The sequence below is a fragment of the Canis lupus genome, chromosome 15 (genome assembly GCF_011100685.1).
Source record: "Canis lupus familiaris isolate Mischka breed German Shepherd chromosome 15, alternate assembly UU_Cfam_GSD_1.0, whole genome shotgun sequence".
Lineage (NCBI taxonomy): Eukaryota > Metazoa > Chordata > Mammalia > Carnivora > Canidae > Canis > Canis lupus.
In genome coordinates, this window is record NC_049236.1 from 22,524,633 (window position 1) to 22,547,069 (window position 22,437).

The window sequence follows — 22,437 nt, forward strand, 5'->3', positions numbered from 1 at the left end:
GACAAATTAGTTCCAGTATTTAAAATTTAAGACTTCACTTAAAAAATTTCTATTTTCACTAAAAAAAAAAAAAAAAAAAAAAAAAAAAAAATTCAGTCCTATGATAAAGAGGGACTACATATCTAAAGAGCAACTATAGCTGGGGCTGAGAAGTCACTAATTTTCATTTAGGGCCTGTGAGCTTTTCTGCCTATTATTCTCTCCTGAATTCCTGACATGGATCTTCAGTAGTATTTATCATTATAATTGTATTACTTTTACTAAAATTTAAAGGAAAGTGAAGTACTTCTTGATACTTTCATTAATACTTGAACCTACTACTTCTTTCCCTCTCATCTCTACTATTACAAATACAGATGGTTAAAATAATCTCTCATCTAGACTATCCTTCTAGTATTAGAATTATTTTCCTGATCCTCCCTCTAATTTGTCCTATACATAGCATCAAGAATTAATTTTTTAAAATGATAATCTCAATTTCATATGCTAACCATTCCATTAACCCTGACATTAGAAACCCTTGAATAGCTTCCCAGTGTTCTCGGTATAAAGGTATCCTTAAAATAGCCTGTAAAGCACTATATGATCTGATCCCGGCCAGTACAACTAACTGCAACCTCACACTACAGTCCTTTCTGCTCTACTAGCCATACTGAGAATCAATTACTTCAATGCATCCTGTGCCCTTCTACCACCAGGTCTATGTCTTTATATTTCACTTCATGCAGAAAATTTTTTTCTCCCATTTTGCCAATTCACTAATCATCCTTCTATGATTGGTTTCTGAAGCTTCACTTCTTAAGGAAATCTATCTTTAGGCCCTGTCACTTTCCTTTGTTACACACTTTCATGAAACGGATTCTTTACTTTAGGATAATTGTTTCAATTTTTAAATCATACATTTATTAACATGACTGTCTGATGTTGTTGGTCTCTCCCACTACATGAAAGATGTCCATAAGAGCAAGGACAGTATCTTCAGCTCTACTGCTCATACGTAGAAGCTCACTATTTAGGACAGTTCAGTGTTTAGTTTTTACTGAATGAATGACAATCTTATGCAAAAGGTAAACTGACCCCTCACTTTCCTTCTTTTGCAGACTTGGCTTATAAGAAAGTAATTTAAATAGCTGCCAACTACCTGGGGAAGGGGAACATGTACAAATATCACAAGCCTTCTTTTTTCCCAGAAAACTTCATCAGGTTTATTCTAAGCTCATAATATTAAGAATTATGATAGAATCCTAGACTGTTGAGTTTCCAGGACTTACTTCTTAAATACTTCCAGCCTTAAGACATAATAGCACTTATGCTACCATAGGTTTTTTTAGTTACCTAGGAAAAACTTGATTCTCCAAGGAAAAGCTCTGTTCTTTGTTTGGCTGCCTCTTACTGACAAACAGGTAAAGAAAAGTGTGTGTGCATGCTTGTGTGAGTGTACACACACACAAACACCCCCGAACCCCCACGCCCATGCCTCGCTTCAGCTCAATTACAGTGTCCCAGTATCCTAGCACTGGCCAGAGACACTTAAGTGTGAAATAAAGTCTCTTCCCTTTAAAAAACAAACAGCTCTTTATATTACCCCTATCATTTAGTGCCCCAAACTGAAAATCAAAGTAAGTTATTTCAAGATACTGATTTCATTATGAGTTTCCAGGAATAATATCCAAACATAAATATATTAACACACAAAAAAATTTCTAATTAAATATAGTTAAATAATCCAAGTACCTTTTTAAAGTCCGTTGAGTCGTCCTTTTCTAGCCTGCTACTATAAGGTTTTCTTTCTTCTAAGTAACTGTATGATCCTGAGCGACCCAGCAAAGAATCATACCGATCACCAGCTGATGTGGAACTGGTTTCGTATCTTTAAAAAGATGAGTTAAAGTCAAAATCTTTATTACAGACTTTTACAGCTCACATTAACATGCATCCTAGCATATTTTAACTTGACATTCTAAAATAGTACATAACATTCTCTTTCATCTATTATCATTCGTATTTGTGATATACAATGGAAAGTTATTTATAATACTATTAATTTCTATCATTTAAGAAAGAAATTCAATATATCTGTATCTAAAAAGTCAAAACTGGTTTCACATCATGATAAATTTTTTCAACAATTTTAAACCATACACTTTCTCTACATTTTAAAATCTCTGAAATCAGAACATGACTTTTAATTGGTGGTGCATTATAGTTTAACTGTTAGTACTTTTCTTTTAAGTGGTATGTAATTATTTAAAAATTAGTAACATTTTAGGGACGTCTGGGTGGCTCAGTGGTTGAGCGTCTGCCTTTGGCTCAAGTTGTGATCCCAGGTCCAGGGACTGAGTTCCGCGTCAGGCTCCCTGCAAGGAGCCTACTTCTCCCTTCTCCCTCTATGTCTCTGCCCCTCTATGTCTCTCAGGAATAAATAAAATCTTAAAAAAAAAAAAAAGTAACATTTTAGATTTGATAAACTTGTCTATCCAAAGTGATAGATTATAGGTCTGTCCTAAACAGAAAGAACGTAGCTCATCTGTACATGAGAATTTTCTTCTCTTGTTCTGAATTCAGGTTACCTTTTCCTGATAAATGCCTGTACATTTCAATTCAACAGAATCATCAGTATATAAAAATTTGTTCCTGGTTTTACAAGGTTTTGGTTAACTAAAATGAGTGAGGGAAATGGAATGCAGATTAGACTCAAGGACACCGTGGAGGTTCTCCAAAATGAGTAATTTTGAGCTAAATGACAATTTTTAGCATCTTCATTGTTTTTCTTTTATCTAAAGCAGGGATCAGAGAGATTAGGAATACCCTATCAAATAAATTTCTGGTGGGTTTCATCAGCCCCTGCTGTTATTTAATGACATAGTTAAAATGAAGTAACTTAAAAAGTTATCACTGTTATAAGGATTTAAGAAAATATTTTCTTTCTTAGTGACTTACTGTGACTAATGAACTAGACATAAAAGCTTTGACAAAGAAAGATGGTAACAATTATTGGGTCATCTAAATATCTACAGATTTTTACTATTAACTTACAAAATCTATAAATATCTAAGCAACCACAAATAAAAATGTCAGTAAAAATGTAAAACATACCTAGGAATGGAATCCGTCTAGAAAGAGAAAAACAAACATAGGCTTATTAAATTTTTATACTCTCATTAAAGTAACTTAACTGATGAAGTAAATTTAAAATTTATACTGTTTTCACACTATTAAACTATTTACTATACATATATGTTTTAACTTTACTGTGATTGTTCCTAGAAAGAAGTTCTAGAACAGAGTCACTATGTATTTTTCATGCACAATGACCATCCATACAATTACACTTGGCAATTTATGGTCATCTTTTATGAATTCCTACAAATGCCACCAAACAATATTTTTAATTAGAAGAAAAAAAGGAGGCTAAGACATATACCTATTACTTCTCCCTATTCAGCAGGAGAAAGCAATATGTTTGTTTACATTAAGAAATATAAAGTTTAGTATGTGACATCCCAAAGCAACTATTTTTCTCATTTTTTTCTGTTTCTGAGGCAATAACTCAAGAGGCAAATGAATACTTAAGGTGTTTATGTACAATAATATGGACATAATTTTGCTTAAAATTACTTTCTAGAAATCCAGCTACAAAGTTTTGCAACTGGAGATAGGAAATTATGACTTAACTTTCTCAAGCAAGTGGTATACTTTATCAATGTTTCATAACTCTTCTTATCTACATGGTGAAATGATTAATAGGGTAAAAGAATTTTAGTTGGAGACAAAGTAGTTTTTTTGGTGGTCATCTTTAGCTCTTTTCTTTGCTATTAAAAATCTTGCTCAAACTATATTTTTCTGTAAGGCAACTATTCAGAAATGGTTTGTTAAATTTCTGAATTAGGTTATTTGTATTTTCCCATTATATTTATCTTTGAATGCACTGTAAAATTATTGCATTCCTTTGGGATTGTTTCAAGTCTAATTAGGATTAAAAATGCCTTACTAAAGTCTATTTAAATTTCCTTGCAAAACCAATTTTAATTTTGCACTTGCTTCCTAATCTTTTTGATGTAATGCTTTAATTTCATTGATTTGTTCATTAGTTTTATGGCAATTAATAATTTTGAAGTTAAATTTCAACTTTTAAGAGATTCAAATTCACACACTGCTAAGAGAATAGACTTTGAAAGTTCTTATCACAAGGTAAAAAGTATGTAACCATGTGTGGGAATGAAAGTTAACTAGAGTTATTGTGATCATTTTGCAATATATACAAATAATGAATCACTATGTTGAACACTTGAAACTAATACAATATTGTATGTCAATTATATTTTAATTAAAAAATAACAGAACCAAAAACCTCCAAGAGATATTCAAATTCAAAAAAATATCTGTGTGTGAAATAAAAAGTGTACCTATCAAATGAAAACATTGCCATTTTCCTGACAGTTTGCATTCTGGTTCACTGATTTAAATTTAAGAAAAAATAAAAACTCCAAGCAGTCACAGAAATCACTCAAATTCCATTTCTTTGTCTTTAAAAATCGTGGTGCTATCATTGGTTATTTTTTACATTTTTGAGATTGTAATAAAAAACACATGACATAAAAGTTACCAGCTGAACTACTTTTAGGAGCATAGCTCAAGAGTGTTAACTATATTCACATTGTTGTGTGATATATCTCTAGAACGTTTTCATCTTGCAAAACAAACTTTATCCCCATTAAACAACTCCCCATATTCTTCTATGCCCAGTCCCTGGAAACCACAATTCTACTAAGAGTTTGAATAGTTTGGATAACTCATGTAAGTGGAATCATACAGTATGTCTATTTTGTGACTGGCTTCTTTCATTTAGCATATGTCTTTATTTCATAAAGTAATGTTCTAGCTCCTGTGTTTTAAAATTCTTTTTCCAAAGTAAAAATACTTAATTACAGTACTGTAAACTCGTATGAAAGTACCATAGCATAAAAAGTTCCTCTATAAACTCCCCCGTTCCAACCCTTTAGATAACAAGACTGTGATCTTTTTTGTATACGTATCCACATATGAACTTCTGATTTGTACCGTTAAACTAATCTCCATAAATACTATTTCAATAGTGATCATACCGAATCTGAGCCTTTGCCAATTTCACTTTTTATATTAACTGTCATGTCTTTGGTTATTAATGAGATTAAATGCATTTTCAAGCTTACTGGCCATTTATATTTCTTTTGTAAAATTCATAAATTTCATGTATTCAGTCTTTCTTTTCCTTGAGTCTTTTTATTTTTTAAAATTTTATTTATGTATTTGAGATAGAGAGCAAGAGAGAGAGCACAGGAGCAGGAGGAAGGGGCAGAGGGAGAGGGAGAAGCAGACTCCCCGCTGAGGATGGAGCCCAAAGTGGGGCTTGATCCTAGGACCCTGGGATTATGACCCAAGCGGAAGGCAGATGCCTAACCAACTGAGACACCCAGGTGCCAAAGGGTACCTAATCTTTTAAATGTTATAAAAGACAGCTAAGACTATTTGCTTTTAACTGAGCAAATGTGTCTCAACTTTAATAAGGGTATTTTTTCTGACATATTCTAGTTTTATATGTTTAAATAATCCAATCTCTTATTAATCTTTTCTTTTTCTTGCCTTGGTATCATACTTAAATCCTTGATTTATTACTAATGTCCTTTGCATGGTAAAAGTTTATTCTATAACCTGAATGGACATTCTGTTATCAAACACACTTTTCAGATGACGACGTTATTTATTTCAGAAAACACAGAAGAATTTTGCTGCTAATACTTTTACATGGAAAAGTAAGGGCTGATGCTACAAGTTTTTAAGAGTGGTATACTTAATGACTAGAAGCACTTTTCTAGTTTATTGTAGTAAGACACTGTTAGTGTTAACCTTTATTCTTCCTTTTCCTCAGGGTGTACTAGAGATTCAGTTTAAGTGAGATGGTATATAGCCCACATTTGCAGCAAAGTGGCTGCAATATCCTAGTGGTGGAACTTGTCTGGCCTAAGCCAATTATTGTAATCCTAGCGCTGTGAGGTTAACCTGCTTGAGGATGAAGTGGACATAGAGGGTTGTGTAATATAACTGGAGAATGTAATAAATTCTCTTTGTTCAATTCGGTTTGAGTTGGGTTTTCTGTTATTTGTAACTAAATGCTAGCACAAAAGCAAGTGTTCAATAATCCCCTGTTTAAAATGAATGAAACCTATTGAAATTGTTTGGAACTAAGAAAATGTTTCTTCTTAGGAAGAATTTTCTACTCAATCCTAGTGTATCTCATGTATAATTTTAAAAGGAAAACTTAAACACAACAATTATCAATATGCTTCAAAGTCACAACTTTGAAGTCAGAAAATCTTTTCCCTTCTCTTCCAGCTTGGTGGGATGTGGGTCCATGTGATAAGGCAGTGAGAAGGGACAGCTGGGTATGGTTTATTAACCCATTCCTTCCTTTTTACCCTTCTATTGTCTTTTCCTTGAAAGATAGGTATTCATAGGGTACCACTGGGAAGGGAAGACAATGGTTAAGTTTACGGAAGATAATAAACACAAGACATAGGGAACTGGGGGAGTGCTGACAGTTGATATGCAAAGGGTTTAAAAGTGATAAAAACCCTGCAAATAGTTTACCCTTGGCAGTATTTAGTTCTTCAATATCTGTCTGGTTACTTAATTATAAAATAAAAGTACCTTTTTGGACAAAATAGGAAACTTCACCCTAAAAGTAGCATCCACAGTCATATAGCACAGGTAACAACTTCTGTTCACTTCATATTATTGTAGATCCTTGCTGACTGAAAAGAATTTCAGTAGCTCTACTTAGGAACTCTAAGTCAAAAATAAAGATGATATGACCAGAATGTCATTTCAGGTTAGATCCTGCTGAGCTTAGAAGATTAGAACTAACTCATATTATATGGCTCTACCCCTATGTAAATAGAGCTCTTTAAAGCATGTCAGCTTTTCCACAGCCAAATGCTAGGGAATAGAGACGGGAAAATAGCTAGTGGGAAGAAACTTTCAGTATTTGCTAGTTATGTAATTTTTTAAGTCATTCAAACTTGCCTTAGTTTTTCATCACTACTGAGGAAAAAAAAATGCCTTTTTTTGAGAAGATTGTTGGTATGATCAGTTGTGATAATATAAAAGTCCTTTAAAGCACTAATTGTAAAGAAAGTTAAAAAGACCTACTAGACCTACTATCATTTCTAGAATGTAACTTTGCCCTCCCCATTTCTCGATATCCCTTTTTTTCTTTTCAACTTTGAAAATTAATTTACCTACAATAAACTATACACTTAGAGTATGCAGTTTGATGTTTGACAGTTGTATATATTCAGAAAATCAGTACTACAAGCAAGATCTAGAATATTTCTATTGCCTCTAAAATATTCCTTGTATCCCTTCCAGTCTATCTATCCCTGAACCCAGAGAAACAGAGTCTAACCGTAGCATGTAGGTACAGTGTGCAGTAACTGTTTTGCATGAATAAATATGAACACGAATAAATAGTAATCCTTAAAAATATGAATACTTCTAAACACACAGAAAAATGCTTTTTACCTGAGTTTCTTTCTTATTGGATCCTTCTTCTGTATCTGATTGTTGTTCTTGTTCATTTTCGTCACTCTAAAATAAAATAGATTGTCAATTTACTTTAGAAAAGTGAAAATAAATTTCAAAGACTTCATACTTAAAAAAAAAAAAGACTTGATACTTAAATATTTTAGGATTTCTTAATTTTTAAAAAAAGACTTATTTATAATTTTCTATTATTTATTTATTATTTGAGAGAATGTATGAGCAAGGGGGGGTAGTGTGGGGGCGGTGGGAGGGGCAGAGAGAATCTTGAGCAGACTCCTACTGACCAGGAACCGTGACGTGGGGCTCAATCTCATGACCCTTAAATCATGACCTGAGAGGAGATCAAGAATTGGTCCCTTAACCAGTCCCTTAACTGCAGGCACCCCACGACTGATTTTTAAGTGGGAATTTTTCTACCCTATTTTGTCTGCATGACACAATCTAAAGTAGGTTAATATACCTGGTGAAAAAAGACCATCTAGCTAAAAACATGTTTTAGCAAAAACACATTTATAGTAGGAATGAAGAAACTGGAGGCTCAGTGGAAGAAAGATGGTATTTTATATTTGTTGTGCTGTTAACTCCCAAGACATTGATAAACTACCTAAATATAATAGGACCTTTGCCTAAATCTTGCCAAGCTTATGAAATCCAACTTTTCTTACTTAATATAATGGATTTCCTTTTGTTGCTACCCCATTATAGTTGGGTGCCTAAATACTACATTAGAATGTGTACCTTTAGAATGTGTTCAAACTTAAGCAATGGCCATTAACTTAAGGTAGACTATTATAGGATATTATATATGAAACTCATGGTAAATAGATACACAAAACCTGAAATAGACACACAAAAAACAAAGAGAAAGGAATCCAAGCATACACTAAGAAAGTCCTCAAATTACAAGGGGAGAGCAAGAGAAGAAAGAAACAGAGAAAAACTACAAAAACAACCAGAAAACAATGAACAAAATGAGAGTAAGTACCTATCAATAATTACTTTACTTGTCAATGGACTAAATGTTTCAAAAGACAAAAGATGACAAACCGGTTAAAAAATACAAGACCCAATGGTATGCTGCCTACAAGAGACTCATTTCAGATCCGAAAACACATATAGACTAAAAGTAAAAGGGATGAAAAAAAATATTCCTTGAAAATGGGAAAAAAAAAAGCTGGAGTAGCAATACTTGTGTCAGACAAAACAGACTTTAAGACAAAGACCGCAAAAAAGAGACAGAGGGCATTACATAATGTTTTTAAAGAGATCAATTCAACAAGAGAATATAAGAATTTTAAGTATAAGTGTACCTAGACAGGAACACCAAAAACATAAAGCAAATATTAACAGACATAAAGGAGAAAATTAAAAATCATACAATAACAGTAGGGAACTTTTAACACTCTACATATATCAATTGACAGATCATCTAGAAAGAAAAATCAATAAAGAAGCAGTGGTTTTGAAGGACACATTAGTCCAGATGGACTTAATAAATTTATACAGAACAGTCCATCTCAGAACAAAGTACATTCTTTTCAAGTGCCCATGGAATATTCTCAAGGACAGATCATGTTAGGCCACAAAACAAGTCTCAATAAATTTAAGATGGAAATCATATCAAGTATTTCTCTGACCAAAATAGTATGAAACTAAAAATCAGAAGAAAACTGAAAAAAAAAAAAAATAAGCCACACATGGTAGTAAACAACATGCTACTAAATAACCAATGGGTCAATGAAGAAATCAAAGAGGAAATAAAAAAAAACTTGGACATAAACGAAATAACAGTTCGAAATCTTTGGGATGCAACAAAAACAATTCTAAAACGGAAGTTTATAGCAATACAGGCCTACCTTAAGAAACAAGAAAAATCTCAAATAATTGAATCTTACATGTAAAGGACTAAGAAAAGGAGCAAAGCCCAAAGTTAGCAGAAAAAAAGGAAATAATAAAGATCAGAGTAGAAATAATGAAATACAGACCAAAAAATAATTAAAAAGATAAGTAAAACTAAGACCTGGTTCTTTGAAAAGATAAAATTGACAAACCTTTAACCAGCCTCATCAAGAATAAAAGAGAGTTGAAATAGATAAAAAATGAAAGAGAAGTTATAATAGACATCACATGAGTACAAAGAAATATGAGAGTCTACTAAAAACAATGAAATGCCAACAAATTAGAAGAAATTTCTAGAAACACATAATCTCAGACTAAATCAGGCAGAAATTAAAAAAAAAAATCTGAACAGACTGATTACTAGTAATGAAATTGAATCAGTACTCAGAAAATGCTCAGCAAAGAGTGAATTCCAGAACCAGATGGCATTAGAGATGAATTCTACCAAACATTTAAAGAGCTAATACCTATCTTCTTTAAACTATTCCAAAAAACTGAAGGGGAAAGAATGCTTCCAAATTCACTCTATAAGGTCAGCATTACCCTGACACCAAATCAGACAAAGACACACAAAAAGAAAATCACAGATCTGTATCACGGATGGACATATATGCATAAATCCTCAACAAATTATTAACAAACCAAATACAACAACAAAAAGATTATTCACGATGATTGCATGGGACTTATCTTAGGGATGAAAGATACAATATCCATAAATCAATCAATATGATACAACACATTAACAAAATGAAGGATAAAAATGATTATCTCGATGCAGAAAAAGCATTTTTTTTTTTTCAGAAAAAGCATTTGACAACATTCAATATCCTTTTCACAATAAAAATTCTCAACAAAGTGGGTTTAGAGGAAACATATCTCACCATAAAGGAGGCCTTGGATGAAGCCCACAGCTAACATACTTTATAGTGAAATGCTGAAAGCTTTTCCTCTGAGATCAGAAACAAGACAAAGATGTCTACTCTTGCTACTTTCATTCACTATAGTACTGGAAGTTCCACCCACAGCAATTAGACAAGAAAACAAAATGAAAGTAATCTGAATCAGTAAGGAAGAAGTAAAACTGTCATTATTTGCAGATGACATACCATATACAGAAAACCCTGAAGATTCCACCCAAAACTATTAGAACTAATAAATGAGTTCAGTAAGTTCAGGATACAAAATCAATATACAAAAACATATGTTGCATTTCTATACATTAATAATGAACTAGCCGAAAGAGAAATAAAAAGAAATTCCCATTTACAACTGCATCAAAAAAGATAAAAACCTAGGAATAATTTATTTTATTTTATTATTATTATTTTTTAAGATTTTATTTACTTATTCATGAAAGACACAGAGAGAGAGAGAGGCAGAGATACAGGCAGAGGGAGAAGCAGGCTCCATGTGGGGAGCCCGACGTGGGACTCCATCCCGGGTCTCCAGGACCAGGCCCTGGGCTGAAGGTGGCGTTAAACCGCTGAGCCACCCTGGCTGCCCACCCAGGAATAAATTTAACCAAGGTGGTGAAAGACCTATACTCTGAAATGATAAGATACTGCTGAAAGAAACTGAGGATGACAAATAAATGAAATGATACACAATGCTCATGGACTAGAAAAATACTGTCAAAATGTCTATACTACCTAAAGCAATCGACAAACTCACACAATCTCTATCAAAAAAGCAATAGTATTTTTCACAGAATTAGAATAATCCTAAAAATTTATATGGAACCACAATGACTCTGTGAAGCCAAAGCAACCTTAAGAAAGAATTTTAACAACACTGGAAGTATCACAATCCAAGATTTCACACTACACTACAAAGTGATAGTAATAAAACCACTATAGTACTGTCACAAAAATAGGCCTACAGATCAACAGAGCAGAACAGAGAGCCCAGAAATAAACCCATGCCTATAGTTAGTCTTCAACAAAGCCAAAGAATATATAATAAGGAAAAGACAGTCTCTTAAAAAAATGGAGAACTAGACAGCTACATGAAAAAGAACGAAAGTAGACTATTTTTATACTGTTCACAAAAAGACACGCAAAATGGATTAAAGACATATAAAAGAAAACACAGGCAATGAACTCTTGGATATCAACCTTATGCAGTATTTTTTTGGATCTGTTCCCTCAGGCAAGGGAAATAACAGCAAAAATAAACAAATGGGACTTATGAAACTAAAAAGCTTTTGTACAATGAAGAAAATCATCATCAGAATGAAAAGGCAACCCACTGAAAGGAAGAAGAAGAAGATACTTGCAAATAATATCTGGTAAGGGGTTATTAAAAAAAAATAAAAACCTCATACAACTCAACATGAAAAAGAAGCGTTGATTAAAAAAATAGGCAGAGGACTTAAAAAGACATTTTTCCAAAAAGACACATAGATGGCTAACAGACATATGAAAAGATGCTCAATGTCACTAATCAGGGAAATGCAAAAAAAAAAAAAAAAAAAAAAAATTCCCACAATGAGATTTTATCTTGCACCTGTCAGAATGGTTAGCTTCAAAAAGAAAGAAATAACTAGTGTTGGTGGGATGTGGAGAAAAGGGAACTTCTGTGTATTGCTGGTAGAAATGCAAATTGGTGCAGCCACTATGGACAACAGTATGGAGCTTCCACAAAAAATTAAAAATAGGGATGCCTGGGTGGCTCAGCAGTTGGGCATCTGCCTTCAGCTCAGGGTGTGATCCTGGAGTCCTGGGATCAAGTCCCACATTGGGCTCCCTGCATGGAGCCTGCTTCACCCTCTACCGTGTCTCTGGCTCTCTCTGTCTTTCATGAATAAATAAATAAAATCTTAAAAAAAAAAGAAATACCATATGATCCAGTAATTCTGCTGGGTAATTCACCTAAAGAAAACTAAAACACTAATCCTTAAAGATAGATTTATCCCCATGTTCACTGCAGCATTATTTGTGATAGCCAAGACAAGGAAGCAATCTAAGTATCCATCGACAGATAAAGAAGATGTGGAAATATATACAATGGAATATTAGCCATAATAAATGAAATCTTGCTATTCACAACAAAATGGATAGACCTAGGAGTATTACGCTAAGTGAAATAAATCAGAGAAAAATAAATACGGCATGATTTTATTTTTATGCGGTCTCTGAAGGCCCGAAAAATTAACAAACAGAAAGAGACTCATAAATACAGAGAATGAACTGATTGTTTCAAGAGCAAATGGGAGGACAGGTGAAATAGATGAGATGGATTAAGAGGTCCAAATTTCCAGTTATATAATAGGTCAAGGTGATGAAAAGTACAGCTTAGGGAATATAGTCAATATTACTGTAATTAATTGTATAATGAGAGATGGTAACCATACTTATTGTGGTTTCATATGCAATGGTTAAATCACTATGTTGCATATTTGAAACTAACATGTAATAATAAAAATATGTAAAGCATCTTTCTTTCAAGAATCTTCAAGATAAAGCAGTTTAGTAGCCACTATACAATATATCTCCTGAGCTGTAGGTCTTATTTTTATTTCAAAATTGAGACATAACTCTTGCGTTTTAGTAATACCAAAAATCAAAGTACTCATTAACTATCCTTATAAAGAACTTTTCTGATTTAACGACTTAACTCAAAACACACAATGATGATCTAAAGAATATGTAATCTGAGGTACATAAGAAATCATTAGTATGTACTTCTGAAAAGATTAAATATACTATCAAGTAGTTATATGTTAATAGGTTCTCACATCTTGTGTCCAAAATGAAACTCCTGTGGATCTCCTTTTCTCTCTTGGTCGCCGTCGTTCCCGGATTGATTTAGGTTGTGATTTATCTTCTCCTTCTTTTTCCTCTTCTCTCTTTTCTCCTTCTGTTAAGGATTACAATGAACCACATGGTAGTAATGTACTATGACACTATTTTATAAGAAAAATGTAAAAACAATTCAAAGTCAACCCCCTTCAGGAAACCTAAAGTTCTATCAGGATTATTTTTTGCCTCTCAGTGCTCCCATGAACTCAGTTTATACATGTATTTGTATCTCTCATTGGATAGGTCCTTGACCAAGACAAGAATTTTAATTATTTCATTTTCCTAGGGTCTAATACAAAATTTCTGCCAAAAGACACACTTAATATCTGCTGGACAGAAAATAATTGAATCCTATGAAAAGAATAGGGATTGGGTTATTAATGTCTGACAGAAAGATAGTTACTAAACCCAAAGTTAACACTTCAAGAAAACCAAACAGTTCCTACTGATGGAAGAACAAGCCGGCATCCAAGTTTATCAGGATCTGTTTCTACTATTCCCAGTCCTCATTCAGTAGTAGAATAAATACAGTATTAATTCCATTTCTATTAGATAGTATCTAAGAACAAACCCTTTTTTTCCAGAAAAAGTTTTATATTTTATTAAAAACAAATCAACATAAAAAAATTTAGCCTCAAAATTTGTTTCCTTTCTAGGACAGTTAAAAATAGCTTTAGACCTATACTAAAAAGACATTTTTAATGTCTCTATATCTGTTTTAAAAAGCAGACATCTATTTAACAAAGTAATGTTAAATATTATTTTAAAAAGTCTCATGTCATTAGCAAGCAGTCACAGCAAAAGAAATTCCAAAATTATAATATCAAGAGGGTTTTTTAGAGTTGTATTTAGAACCAGTATAGAGCAAAGATCTCAAACTCCAAAGCCTAGAGTGACCATCCAGATAATATAAATGGATAGTAAGGGTCAGGAGAGCACTATTCCAAGGAGTTCAGGGCTCGCTCTAGCTAGCTGTTGATATGTGAGAATTTTTATTTATTTTTTTATTTTTTTTATTTTTTATTTTTATTTTTTTATGTGAGAATTTTTAGACACTGTTGCTAAATCTTCTAATTTTTCAATATAGGATGAAAATCTAAACTTTCATGCAAATATCTCTAATTTTTAAAATTGGCTTAAAATTTTTACAGACATTATGTGGGCCTCACACTTGTGGGCCACACACTTTTTGGTTTAAAGAACTGAAGGGGCACCTGCATGGCTCAGTCCGTTAAGCCGTCAACTCTTGATTTTGGCGCAGGTCATGATCTTGGGGTCATGGGATCAAACCCTGAGTTGGGCTCCATGCTCAGCAGGGACTCTGGGGCTTGAGATTCTCTCTTTCCCTTTGTTCCTCTCACAAGAGCTGTGTGCATGTGCTCTAACATAAAAATAAATCTCAAAAAAAAAAAAAAAAAAAAAAAAAAAAAAAAGAACCAAAATACTTCTGACCAAAATAAGTCAGCTGAAAATTAAGAAAAATTTAATTTTCTTAAGTTTATCCTATATGATGACTGGTATCATCATGATTAATACTATGAGATTTTCCTTTAAAATATAAAATGTCTACAATTAGAAATGATTTCATGTGGTACCTATCTCTGATTTAAAGTAGGAATTTACAAAATTTAAATACAAAGTTTATATGAAATAATATGAAATATTAATAGTGATCATCAATATGCCAGCATTTGGCTGAAAAAAGAAATCTAGTTATCAAGAAATAGGCATTAAAAACAATTCTGTTTTAGCAAGGACATGACACGTGTAGGTGATTTTAGTTTAAAACATTTCACACACAAAAAAATTTAAGAACTATGATTCATACAATAGGCAACAAATAACTTAAGACACTAATAAACTGCTGGGAGAAAGAGTCTTCCACCAGTTCTTCTATACTGACTTGTTTCTATGTTGGTGGACATTAAAGATTTTTGTGAAGTCTTGAATTATAAAGATATATGTATCAATGCCAGACTATGTAATTTTTTACTTTTATTTTCTACTCTTCTCATTCTCATCCATCATATTCTCTAAGAATGGCAGAATGATTTCCAGTTTAGAATGTTGTTTCTTTTCTGTTCAACTATAAAAGAAAAAAAATAATTCAAAGGATTATTTGTAGAAAACACAGTGTTTTCAAAATTTGGTCTTCTTACCTCTTTCATTTTCTTTTGTTGAATCCTCTGGAGTAAGCAGAAGTTATACCTACAAGACTATTTGGCCTGTTTAGTTGACTGGAAGCATAGAGTGAACTGCTCATGGTAGAAAGTGAAGAGGATGGAGTGGTTGAACTTGAAGTTGATACTGGTCTGTAACGCTGGTAAGTCTGTGAAATATTAAAATTAATATCCATTTAAAGTATTAAACAGTTAAAACACATAAATACTAAGTTCATTTGAAAGGAAAAATAATGATCTAATCGTCTCAAAATAATGCAGATTTCCAGTTAAAATCTTTTTTAAGTATTTTGTATACGGTCTGTTGGTATATAAATCTTTTGTATTTTGAGTCACACGAACTATTCATACCATGTGACCTAGCTGTGTTGCTGATATACTATTACCTCATCATATGTTCTAGAGTACTTTTGTTTATATTCATCTTCTCTAGATGTTTCGGACTCCTTCTTTTCTTCTTGCTTCTCTTTATCCTGTTTCTCTTTTTCCTCTTTTTCTTTTTCTTCATTTTCTTGTTCTCTGGTTCGGGTAGAACGATTTCTTCCTATTGTTTTTTCAGCTTCCTGAAGATCAGTCAATGTTACTCCCTGTACACAAAAAAGGTGAATTTAATCATGAGAGGCATTACAGCTTATTTCAAAGAATATTTTGTAAGTAGACAAATTTAATATGAATGTATTAAAAGTCAAATACACATGTTTGGAACTGGTTTGAAAATTGAAACACAATTTCTATCTGGCAAGTCACATTCATCCTATGAAGAAATTATCATGAGCAAGCACAATAATAGGTACTGGGAAAGACATAAAATGTGTGTAAGAAATAATCTCTATATTTGAGAAATTAACAAAAACAAAGGGGAGATGACAGAAATATCACATGAATTCCTAAGAAGTTCAGAGAAAGAAGGAAAAACTGATATATACATTGTTTATATACTGAATTTATATGTATATTTTTATGTATATATTTGCAAAGATAATTTTGGCAAAGAAATAATTTTCGAAGGATAAGGCTTGAAGAACAGGTTGGATTTCAAGAACTAAAGGTACAAAGACAAAAAGTATGTTAAGATCATAGCAAATAGTTCAGCTTGAAATGTGAATAAGAATAAAGATCAAGGAGTTGAATCTGGACTTTGGCGCTCCTCAACCGTAGGAAAGGATACACACAAGGTGATATATTAGAGATAACTAGAACAGCAAAGAAGTTAAGGAGATGGCAACTAGATTGAGTGACATGTTCTTCATACGTGCACATTAGCTGTTTGAAATATCTATAACATAATAGACCTATTCCCCTACAAATATTCATAGAATTAATAATTACCAGGCATATTGATTAATTAACACTTACTGAATTATCTGTGCCAGATACCATTTTGTGCCAAATACCATCTTTGTGCCAAAAAATAATATTCAAAGATACACAAAGGCATATGTTAATTAGATTAAATATAATATTAACACTCTCACCATATACAAAAGGCTAGGGGAGGATTACTAAAGCAATCTTTATTTATTTATTTTTTAAAGATTTTATATATTTATTCATGAAAGAGAGAGAGAGAGACACCCAGGCAGAGCGAGAAGCAGGCTCCATGCAGAGAGCCCAACGTGGGACTTGATCCCAGGTCTCCAGGATCACAACCTGGGCTGAAGGTGGCGCTAAACCGCTGAGCACTCGGGCTGCCCAGCAATCTTTAAGATTTACGTGCATTATACAGTGGCATCGATAGTTTTTTTCTTTAAGTTTTTAAAATCTTATTGAAGTAATCTCTACACTCAATGTGGGGCTCAAACTCCTGACTCCAGCTCTTCTGACGGAGCCAGCTAGGTGCCCTAATATCAGTATTTTCACAGAGAAGTGAAAAAGAGAAAGGCAATTTATTTTGGAGCTTTATATAAGATACACATTAAATATACCTGTGTTGATCTTCTAGACTGTCTTGCTTGTCTAGATCTTGCTTTTCTTTGGGATTCAGACTCTTCATCTCTAACAGGAGTGAGGTATGATCTATAGTAATAAGTAAAAATTGTTAGTTGGAGATACATGTGAATAACTATATATGAACATGTGAATGAATATAATAAGTTCAGCATTTTATTTTATTTTTTTAAAGATTTTATTTATTCATTCATGAGACACAGAGAGACAGAGAGAGAGAGAGAGGCAGAGACACAGGCAGAGGGAGAAGCAGACTCCCTGCATGGAGCCCGACGCGGGACTTGATCCCAGGTCTCCAGGATCATGCCCTGGGCTGAAGGCGGTGCTAAACCGCTGAGCCACCCATTTTATGGGTTTTAAGAAGTTTTCAAATATGGTTACACATCCATTCAAAAATTCAAGGATACACTCTGATAAATTTTTGATTGGAAATAATCATATTAACTTTTATTTTTCAAGTTCTTCCTAACACTTTTTTTTTTTTTAAAGTCATGCGACATCAGTCTCCTGAGGCCCTTTGTTCCTTCCCTGCAATACCATGCTAGATGATATGTGAAGTTATCTGGCTGAACTCTAGACTGCCAATGTCTTTTTAGGTACAATGATAGGACTGAAGGCATCATTCAACACACGGGATGGGATGACTACACCCCCTACATTCCTACCACTGTGCGTTTATTAATGATATTTTTGGCAGATATCATAGTCTTGTTCACACTTTGAGTTCTCTAGAAAGTCCAGTGTTTTATACATAAACTGCTTTAGAATCAACATCTTACTCCTGGTGACTGATTTTCTGATATAAAGAGGACTTCGTATTTATCTTCACTACATTTCATCTGACACATTGAAGCCCAAGTTCCACCCTGTCATAGGACACGCACCATTTCAAAAGCATGCAATCTATGTCAAGAGAGTAGTAATTAATTAATGAAGAGCTGAATAAGCAAAGATAAGACAGAGCCCTGCAACACAACAAAAAGCTTTCCTCCAATGATTAATATTATTTGGAAAGTTCAATCATTAATAGTTTATGTAGTGATATTACCATCTAATCCACATTTCCAAGAGAACACTTGGAAGTAGAGTATCTCTATTTTCTATGCTGTTTATTAAATCTATCTAGTTTATACCACTTTGCCCCTCCCCTCTAAATTCTACTTTTTAGAAGAGCTGTTTAGTTTTAGTATGCTTTCCAATTTGTAATTCTCCTCTTTAAATTCCCTGAAACTATACATATATCATAGCAAACTTCAGAATTTATTCCTGGTTTTATGCCTTATCCTTTATTGTTTCTATCTGTTCTCTAAAGCTCTAAGTTCAGAGAGTATAACACATCTCAAACTCCTTAGAATCATTTAATTTCTTCAAAATTCTTTCAGAAAACCCCATTCCTTTTGATTTATCTTTCGTTTCCTCTGAGCTCTTTATTTTTTAGAAATCTGTCTCTCTAAAACTAGAATACATGATTCATCATTTCTAGGATTAACCCTAAGATGACAAGGTCACCTGTCATCCAAAATCCCAGTTGCCTCAATTCCATCAATTAACTCTTACTTATTGGTTAAAGTTATTTCTAAAGGACTGGTTTTCTGTATTGCTTCTATTCTAATTACAGACAAACTTTACTCAAGGTAAGTCAAGAACTTCTCTAGAGGGTGTTTTTGACCGAGCAACAGATTTAGAGAAAGATGAAAATTCTCTCCCTACTTTATTTTGGCTTGTTTTTATCATCTGGTTTGAGAAAGTATCACCTCTTTTCTCTATTTGGTTGAATGACTTATGGCACTATCTCATAATGAAATAATTTAATGTTTTTCTCTTTCTCCGTATGTTCTCTATCTTGTTTTCACCTCTAGGTTTCTAGACTATCCTGGAAGATTATGTCTTTTTGGTATTATAGTAGCACTACATATAACTCCTAAGTCAGGCACACCTCATGAAGCATTAGAAGAGCTGTATCTTACTAAATGTTTCTACTAAAATACTGGTATTGAGTTATGTTTTTAAACCTAAAATTTTAATTAAAGAATTAAGTGTCTAATTATTTGTTTTCTGTTACTTTTAATTTGACCTCCTAAAAGCACAGGGCAAGAAGAAAATTCACTAAAGAAAACATTTTAGTTATCAGTATTTCATTTGTTTGACTTTCTTTTGGAGATTCTGCAACACATAGCTTCATCTCTACCAATGCACAGATCCAAAGAGATGAGCTTAACTGGCAGGATACCTGCCCTCTTGACGGCCCACAATGCTCAAGCTACGCTAAGCTTAATACTACTCTTTCATCCACTATTTTATAATTTTCACTATTTATTAACTTTAAGCATAACATACTAAAAAAATAGATATAATACTATTTTTATAACAGGTCTGATGATTTTTCGAACAAGTAATTTAAAGGTGAAAGAGAAGAACAATAAACTTGTTATTATAGTTTCAGTTTAAGAAAATTATTCTGGAATATAGTGAGGAGCTTGTTTGTGGTAGAAGTTGGTTATATGGATTTGGAAAATGCTATGCATTCTAACCTTCTCTAAGAAAAATCACAACATGTTAAAGGCTCTGAGAAAAATGGAAGGAAGAAACCTGTTTAACTTTATGCTTTTCTTTAAACTTTCTCAAGATTATTTAAGTAGAAAATTTGCAGTATACCTATTACATGTGGGAAAGCGCTCTGTGGAACATCAGCTTGGAGAATATGTCCCGATGGCTATTTTTTTAGCCACTCATTTAGTATTTATTTATGTATTTACATGCAATTTATTGCTTTTGGGACTTCTCCAGGATGAGGAAAAGAAAACGTAAAAGGAGATGAAACCGAAACGTAATAGCAAATCTGGTTAAATAGAAAAACTTTATAGCAGCTTAGATGGCTGCACATTATCACTTTAGCATTTCAGGAGCTGCTCTGAAAATAAGCATGAACATGGATTTCTGAATCTGATTCCTCTATGTAATGGAAAAAATTTTCATATTTAGTTTAGAACAAGGAAGTCTGCATTGCCATTTGCCCTTTTAATCCCCATGGCAAACAGAACTGATCAACCATTACACTCTATTCAAATGAGCCTCGATTTTTTTCAACAGTTTCAAGTTGCCATAAAAGTTAAATCTAAAAAAAAAGTTAAATCTATTTAACATACCTATTTTACAATATACAAGTACAGGGGGTAAAAATTACTAGATAGAAGACTTACAGTATCTGTTCATTTATATATATTTTCTATATATTTCCTCCAAATTAGCATAAAAATCTAGCTATATATAGAATAAATAAATATAAATATTTATTTTATTTTCTATATATTCTATATATTTCTATGTATTTTCTATATATTTTCTATATATTTCCTCCAAATTAGCATAAAAATCTAGCTAATCAATTTGTAATACATAATGTATTTCCTACTAAGAGTCCTCATCTCATATTCAGCCTTTCTCCTCTCCTCGGGCTCCTATATAGAGCAGACCTCTGCAAACAAAATGTAGAGAAGAAAATGAATTCATATATTTTATGTGAATTTAATTAATAGAGATGACCATCAAAAAACAGAATATATTAGTCAAAATCCACTGCTGTCTTAAATCATTATACTGGATCTCTTTCTTAAAACTACTTAGGGTGCATAATTTTACTCTTTAGTAGTTTTAGATTGCTTACTATTTTCTGAGCAACTGAAAGGTTATTTTTGAATTAAGAATTTTCTATTAATTCCAATGATTCTATAGATTTTTAATTTCACTGACTTTTAATTTTTATTTTTAAAAAAGATTTTATTTATTTATTCATGAGAGACAGAGAGAGAGAGAGAGGTAGAGACACAGGCAGAGGGAGAAGCAGGCTCTATGCAGGGAGCCCAATGCGGGACTCAACCCAGGGACTCCAGGATCACGTCCTGAGCCAAAGGCAGAGGCTTAACCACTTAGCCACCCAGGCATCTGTTTCACTATTTTTTTTTTTCGTTTCACTACTTTTTAACAAAAGATTTACTGCAGAGAGAGAGAGACACACACACACACACACACACACACACACACACAGAGAGAGAACACAAGGGGAGGGGCAGAGGAGAGAGAGAGAATTCTAAGTAGACTGCCCACTGAGTGGGGAGCCCACTGTGGGGCTTGCTTTCATGACCTTGATATTACAGCCCGAGTCAAAATCATAAGTAGGATGTTCAACTGACTGAGGCACCCAGGCACATCAATCACTGACATTTATTAGCTGAAATATTTATATTTATTTATAATGTTTATATTTTGGGTAGTCAACAATTTACATTTCTAAAAAACTGAAAACCGATCCTTGTTTTCCATTTAGCTTTTTTCCTTGCAGAGGGAAGATAAACGAGCAAATGCAAGCTGGCTGAGCCCAGGGAAAAATGTGGAAGAAAAGAATTATACAAAGCAACAGTTCATGTGAATTCATGCTACAAATATGAACTTATTAGTAAGATACTGTTTTGCAGTTTGAAAAGGCTGTAGAACTAGAAATATTTAAAAAAATGAAAAGAATTTGCTATCATGATCTATCTATTTAAAGCTAGCTTCTCTACTCCCACTCCTCACCACCATTAACCCATTGAAAATATTAATAAAGACAGAAAATCCTCATTCAATCTTGACCAATAAAAATAACAAATCAGGAATACTATGGAATATAATAGTGAGTATGGTAATTTTACATAATATCTGAGTATAGATGTAAGGTTACCTAAAAAGGAATATATGTATGGACTTATTTTTACCCACAATATATATTTAAATACTAATATACACATCTTGAGGACAAATATCCACCCATACACATTTCAAAACCATTACTGAAATTTAATTGAAAGACAAAAAGAAGAGGCCAACAATGTATTCAAAACTGCAAACAATTACTTGACATGAAACAAAACACCAACACTAATAATTATTGCAAACATCATCGAAACAAAGTAAGACAAACAAATATCTCTAATATATACCAGAAAAATGTCAATAGACACATTTTGTTTCTTATGCTATTAAAATCTGTT

The 22,437-nt window shown here is 32.8% G+C and overlaps 1 protein-coding gene across 1 annotated transcript in view; it reads right to left on the reverse strand.

The window, feature by feature from the left end:
• Positions 1-22,437, reverse strand: part of PPP1R12A (protein phosphatase 1 regulatory subunit 12A) — a 139,265-nt gene that overhangs the window by 12,794 nt on the left and 104,034 nt on the right. The window contains 8 exon segments of the mRNA XM_038558529.1: positions 1,735-1,870; positions 3,097-3,113; positions 7,561-7,626; positions 13,220-13,341; positions 15,443-15,461; positions 15,463-15,612; positions 15,850-16,050; positions 17,389-17,479. Coding sequence (XP_038414457.1) covers positions 1,735-1,870; positions 3,097-3,113; positions 7,561-7,626; positions 13,220-13,341; positions 15,443-15,461; positions 15,463-15,612; positions 15,850-16,050; positions 17,389-17,479 — 802 coding nt within the window.